Genomic DNA, 7,115 nt, shown 5'->3' on the forward strand with positions numbered 1-7,115 from the left:
CGGAGGGGCTTATATCCGGGGGGGCTTATAAGCAGAACAAAAAAAACCGTTTCGAAATGAGCCACAGCAGTGTTGATGGAAATACGTTTTTAATTTACGAATTTGTAATTAAACTTTCAAGCCTTATTATAAATCGAATGCATTTCAATTTTAGGAACAAAATCAAAACTCAACAAGGTGAACGTAACTGGAACGCAACAAACCGGAGCTCAGAGTTCATCTTCGCTGTCATTGTTAAGAATTTTAATGTCTAGTTCACGATGGCGAGGCTTCCTGCACTCAATTCTCTCAGTAACTGGAAGGGGGCTAAGACCCGGTGGGGGGGGGGGGGAGGGGCTTATAACCGGATGATTTTTTTGGTTTCCAAGTAGATAGGCCTAAAACCGGGGGGCTTATAAGCGGGGGGGGCGGGGGGGGGCTTATAAACAGAATTTTATGGTATCGGATTCCCACACGGCAATCATGTAAAGCAATTGTAAATAGTTTTATTTTTTGACTTGTAAGGCTTAACTAATGATTTTCCGTGTTTAAATGAAGTCTAAACTGTAAAAAATTAAAGAAAGAAATTGACCAAATCGCCAACTCAATTTTGTACCTCTGGAGAAAAACAGTTTGTTCCACTGAGGAATTTCAATATCATTTAAATGCGAATGCCACATTATAATGCAAATACAATAAATACATATAAATTTATAAGCCCGCCGGGAGATTGGAATTGAGTAGAACCAGGTAGAACATAGAGTATGGCAACCGCCACCCCACCCCGAACGCTTATGATATTGAGTTAGCCGATTAGCCTGAGGCTAATTGTGCTGCAAATAGCTCGCGCAATTAGTAACGCTAAGAATACTTTCGTTTTTTATTAAAAATATATATAGCTTGGCTGTTTGCGAAAATCTTTAAAAAAACTACGACACACTTCAGGGTAGTTTTTGTTGTAGACAGGTATTCGGCATTTCATCTGCCATCGTAACCAAAGTTATTAAAATTTCAAGGAATGTATTTAAGATGCAGATCATCTCAATTATAACGATACATAGGCAGTAATGAAACAAGGTTAGCTTTAGACTAGATGAATGTTAATGAGGTATAAATTGGCCAACTTGGTAGAACGAGGTTAAGTTGGGGTAGATGAAGGTCAACGAGGTATAAAGTGGCCAACGTGGTTAGCCTAGGGTAGATAAGGGTTAACGTGGTTAATTTAGAATAGATGAGGGTTTAAGCCGGTCGTAGAACGTAGTTAACTTGGGGTACATAAAGGTCAACGAGGTATAAAGTGGCCCACTCAGATTAGATGACGGTAAACAGGGTTAACTTAGAGTAGATGAGGGTTAACGTGGTTAATTAACAATTATTCCATGGGCGCGTGTTGGATATGAGATGCTAAATGGCCAACAGGGCGCGTAGCGCCAAGTTAGTTATAACCAGTCTCGTATCCAACAAGTGCAAATGCAATAATTGTTTCATTAAATTCCTTAAACTCAAAAAGTTCATAAAGTACGAAATACGAGCGAAAAAAGCGAGCAAATCCGAGCGAAATCGAAAAGACTTGATGAGAACTGCAGCGATGTTGTGTAAGACCTTGTGGTCAGACAGACGCAGGCTCATCACAGAAACATTTCTTAGCTTTTCGCGTACTTCTAAACGTCGGAATTGTTCCAAGCTTTCCACAAAAACGTTTTTGTTTTGCTTCATTCAGAGAGAAAATTTAATAACTTGGAGTAGATAAGGGCTAACGTTGGTAGGACGAGGTTAATTATTATTCAGATGATCTAAAAGGACACTTAGTGTGGTATATATCATTCATAAAGTTGTTATGTATGGGACGTCTTATGTGCCTAACATGAACGCTTTACCGCGCAGCTGGTGGTTGATCGGCTCGGAAATCTCAGAAAACAAGATAGGGGACAGACGACAGTCTGTTGGTATCAATATACCAATATCATTTACGTATCAGGGCAATGGATCTGAGGCTTGTCCGATGACTGAATCTCATATTAAGTATGATCTGGACCAGAAGTCAGTCGCGTCTCAACACTCGTTCCTCCGGTAGAGCCCCAAGTCAAATGTTTGCTGGGAGAAAGCACCGACCAAAATCGGTTGCAAAATCCAAATCAAAGAAATCAAACCATCTCAATTGGAGAGCTGAGCTTAAAGCTCTGAAACAAAAAATTGATTCAATACTTTGGAATCTGTTTGTAAACCTTTTCCCTCATGGAAAAATTGTTCTGGAACAATTCAGGAGCAGTAATCCAGTTTTTGTGTTAATTGTCATCGTTGTGTGTCTGACCGTATCAGCCGTATATCCATTTTGGGGCCGTACTGGCAGCATACTTTGGTTTTATCGACGTAACACGGCAGAGATACCCAGTATAAATTTTAATGAGGTGTTGTGGCCACCAAGACATCGCTGGATATGGCGCAAGGCGGAAGTTCTTAATATTACAACACAGATAACGAAGCTGTGTGAAGACAACGATGGAAGACAAGTGCACATGTATTTGATCGGTGGACCAGGCTCAGGAAAGTCTGAGCTTGTTAGACAAGTTGGACTTCATTTGAAGGATGTTATGAAAATAGAAAGAACGAGACCAGTTGACATTATTACTATCCAGGCAGACAGTGGTGCATCTCTCATGTCAAGTCTTGCGGATGCAGTGTTTGCTCTTTGCAATAATTCAGGGCAAAAAGCCGACGGGATTAAGCAAATGAAAGAAGAACTGAATTTTAGATTCAATGATTTATTCTCAAATGAAGGAAAAATTTTAAAAACGGAAATGCGGGTGAAAGTCCTTTTCACAAAACTGAAAGAACTTTTCAGAGAGAGAAACAGTCAACCTGTCATGATTTTTGACGGCGTGCAAGATTTGAAATTATTGTTTAACTATCTAAACCTTGAACCTGGAAGCAAACATTTTTCTACTTTTGTGATCATAATTACTCTGCAAAAACGTGTCTCTTTGGAAAGACTGAGTCCTTATGTGAAGGTGAGGGATTTATTTGATGGTATGATGGCCACTGACTCTGTTAAACTTCTTGAGCTTATAACTGGGCTAAACGATGATAGAGAGAAGCATGCCCTTGAAATATCAAATATACTTGGACATCAACCTCTTGCCCTCGCAACTGCAGCTATTTACATCGAGAGCGTCCGTGAGGGTCCACCAAAGAATCCTGATTATTCTTACTCTGATTACATCTTAGAGTTCAAGAGAGATATTTCTATGCTTGGCATTGATGAAGAAATTGAATGGCATGAGAGTGATGCTTCAAAGTATCCAGTTTCCATGTATCAGGCTGTTCTCAAGGCAGTTAACCACTCTGCACAGAATGACCCTGTGATTCGAGATATTGCTTGTATTGGATACGCAGATTCTTCTCCACTAAGTTTAAAATTTGTCCTGAATTTTTTGAACACTAATTCACACCACAAGTTTTCAAAAGCCCAGGTTCGTAACTCCTTAAAGAATGTTCTTTTTAAGGTGACAGGCAAAGAACAAGACCAGTCCTTATCAAGTCATCAAGTTATACGTGAAGCCTTCCGCCATGTCTGCAGGGCAAGTAGCAAGAATCCAAACTGCCTTAATTCAAGATACTGTTATTTGACAGCTATTTCCAGTACAAACAATGAGAGGAGCACACTAAAGGAAGTCTTTACAAGACTTACCTTATCAATTGAACAGGAGCTGAATGCCACCTTTAGACACCTGCACAGCCTCAAAATCAATGCATCTTGGATGCAACGTCAACACAGTTTTGATTCCCAACATTTGGATGTCTTGACATCATTGTACTTCTTTTCCATCAGGGAACACTTGCAAGTTGAAGACTTAATAAGTACACGATTTTTAGATATGCTCCTGAGACTCATCTCATATATTTCAGGATTTTGGCCTGCATTGCTCAGACCCACTTCAAACAAATTTAGACTTGCTGAAATTGTAAATTTGACAAATGATATGGCAGTAAAGGGAATGCATCACAATTTGCAAACATTTCTCCTGATTGTTTGTCTACACAGTGGTGCAACAAAGTTACACAACCAACATCTGATGTCAGCATTAAATAAAACTACTCTTGGAATTTTGCAAATTTTACGCAATATCACAATGAGCAAAGATAGGACGTTTGTCTTAAACATCTTGGGTGATATTTATCGAGCTCTAGGATATCCTTACAAGTCAAGAGAGCTGCATGAGCTTGCACTTCAACTTCATCAAAAAAACAGAAATGTCACTATTAACCCTGCAAATTCTAACAAAAGAAAGAGTCAAACAAACCATAAAGATCCTGGATGCATCCTTGAGGAGGCAAGTACTTTGCACAAACTTGGCGTCATTAACCGCTACTTGTCTAACCTTAGTGCAGCTCAAGCCACCCACGAGACATCACTTGAATTGCTGCAGAAATTATTTGGCTTGCACCACCCCTTTGTTGCAGGCTCACTTCTGAACTTAGCAACTGTTTATAGTCGCCAAAACAAGTACAACAAGGCCTTAGAAATGAATTATCGATCACTGGCCATGCTTCAAGAGATATTTGGACCAAGGCATGCCAATGTAGGGAGAGTGTTAATCACCATGGGAACAGTTTATTACAAGTTTGGCAAGTTTAATGATGCTATAAATACTTCTAAACTTGGATTGGAAATACTTGAGGAATTTCATGGAACAAACCACCCACATGTGGCTGAAGCTCTGAATTTTCTTGGATTTATGTATAGAGACAATGGAAATTTGCAAAAAGCTCAGGAAGTTCTTGAACACTCAGTATCTATTAAAGAAAAAGTGTTTGACAAGTATCATTTCATATTGGGTGAGGCTTTAAATGACCTTGGAGTTCTATATACAAGCCTTGGTGAGGTGGACAAGGCCACTGTAATTCTAGAAAGGGCCTTGAACATTTTTAAACATACCTGGGGGAAAAACCATAGTTCAGTAGCTGTGGCATTGAACAGTCTAGGTGCAGCATATTGTCAATCTAAGCAGCCTCAAAAGGCAATGGATCTTCACCAGGAAGCCTTGAAGATCCTTTTGACTGCGGGGAAAGAGGACATTAGAGAACATTCTGTGGCAGAAACTAGACATCTCCTTGGCAAGACATACCGAGCAATGAAAAACAGGAAAGATGCAAGAGTAATGTTTCATTTATCATTCAAGGGATTCAGTCACTTATATGGGAGGGAACACTGGAGAGTTCAAAGTGTGCTGCAAGATCTTAATTCCTTAGATGGCATTTGAACAGTTTTCATTGAAATTGTGCTATTTATCACAATTTTTATTAAAAGGATTAGCATGGCCCTTTTCTTGGCGACTATTGCTTTTTTTTTGTAAAGAAGTCATCATCTCTGTTACTTTAATTCAAGAAACGTTTATGGTAAAGCAGAATTTCTTTAAAATATTATGCATGTACCAAGGCCACAGTAAAGAGAAGATCACACTTAATGTAATTTATGACAGTTGTAATTGCTATTTTGGCTGAATTTATCAAAGGCCTTATGGGGAGTGCAACATGGGCAGATGGCTGTATAGGACATGGATTTATTTTGCAGCTTCTGTGAATGGGCCAGTGAATCCAGCTTTAAACTGGTAGGTTGTCACATTTGATTTTTAACTTTTGAGGAAAACAGGGTTAACCCTTTTGTGCTCTTGAACTCTGCTAAAAGTAGCGATTTCTCATTTGCATTTTTTTTATGTATCCTACAAATTATTACAATATATGATAACGACAATTTGGAATATTTAAAATTCTTCTAGAAATCAGTCAGGATAGACTTACAGATGGGGACAGTTCTCACAGTTTTTCTCAAGTAAAGATGTCTCTTCTTCTGAGGGTTGAGATATACTGTTCTTATCTTCTCTTGAAAGTTTTGACCACATGTATGGACCCATGTATCTTACAGAGTGTTTCCCGTATCGTACAGACAGAAATCATGGTATATTAAAATCATTTCCATTATGAAGTTGGTATGTTGTTCCTTTTTTTTTTCAAATATATTCTGTATAAAGATTGGTGTCAGGTTATGTTTAGCTTTGTATAATTATTAGTATTGCCGAATCTTGTAACCTTAGGTTATACAGAGTAGTTAGCCCAGCTTTCTTGAGCAGTTCATCATGTGCTGCAGTTTTTTCCTTTAAAGCAATGCGAAGAGCATGCTCTTGGATCCTTTTAAGCTTCCCTCTATCTGAGTTTGTACAAAAGTTCAAGACCAGGTGCTAGTAAGTAGCCTTTGACTTGAGATAGCAGCATTACATTATATATGTCTCTATTGCCTTGCCGGCTTGCCTTGCCTCTCCTTCTTGTACCACTAGGATGCATTATCTCCATGTGTCGAGTTTTTCTTGAACAGCGTCGAATAGAGTTGTCAGACACATTCTAGCATAGGGTATATAAATTAGAGCATTTGGTTCTAGAATAGGGTATCATTTTTCACGAAACTGACCAGTTGCTTGAAGATTTTAGCAAGACTAAGGAACCAGAAATTCCCGCTAAAAAAATACAAAAAAGTCGAGTCGTCAAAGTTTAAATTTACGCAACTCAGCCTCAACAGTGTCGATAAATGGCTATTATGAAACACTTCTGGATATTATTGACTGTCAAGTATCAGTATTTAGACGGAAATCTGTGGGAGATTACTCTAGTATAGGATTTCGAAATTCAGCTGAACTAGCTCTGGTGTAGGCTAAGGGTTCCAGGGTCCCAGCGGCACATCCCCACCCAGAAATTCCTAAAGTACCCCCTGCCCTCCGGGTACAAATTCCACATGAGTGGGCCTAAGGAGGAGCCTTGAGTGCATCCCCTATCCACACTTCTCCATTCACTCACAACAGAATCCAGTCTGACTCTATTCACTCTGGCCTGAAAATATTATCTCAGTATGTCCATTGCTAATGTTATCGAAACTATATACTTGCAGTTTCCTTAGCATTAAGTATTTGCTGCAAAGAATAGAAGGCTTTTGACATGTCAGTCGACAGTATCCCTACACTCAACTTTTGATCCAATGACAATCTCCAATCTTGTACTAATCTAATAATCTTATTTCACAGTTTCACAGAAATGGGTCTTGTGGTAGGCACTTGAATATGGTGACAGCACAAGATCGTAATGCTGAA

The 7,115-nt window shown here is 39.1% G+C and overlaps 1 protein-coding gene across 2 annotated transcripts; it reads left to right on the forward strand.

Annotated features, from left to right (window-relative positions):
• Positions 1-1,864: 1,864 nt before the first annotated feature.
• LOC138047316 (uncharacterized) lies at positions 1,865-5,962 on the forward strand. 2 transcript variants are annotated; one of them, XM_068894114.1, is made up of 2 exons: positions 1,865-2,987; positions 3,483-5,962. In XM_068894114.1, the coding sequence occupies exons 1-2, from the start codon at positions 2,004-2,006 to the stop codon at positions 5,238-5,240; spliced, it is 2,742 nt and encodes a 913-aa protein (XP_068750215.1). In that variant the 5' UTR covers positions 1,865-2,003; the 3' UTR covers positions 5,241-5,962. The 2 variants fall into 2 exon arrangements, with proteins under 2 accessions (XP_068750215.1, XP_068750213.1); XM_068894112.1 differs by having other exon boundaries at positions 1,865-5,962.
• The last annotated feature ends 1,153 nt before the right edge of the window (positions 5,963-7,115 follow it).

Source organism: Montipora capricornis, chromosome 4 (assembly GCF_036669925.1).
Source record: "Montipora capricornis isolate CH-2021 chromosome 4, ASM3666992v2, whole genome shotgun sequence".
Taxonomy (NCBI): Eukaryota; Metazoa; Cnidaria; class Anthozoa; order Scleractinia; family Acroporidae; genus Montipora; species Montipora capricornis.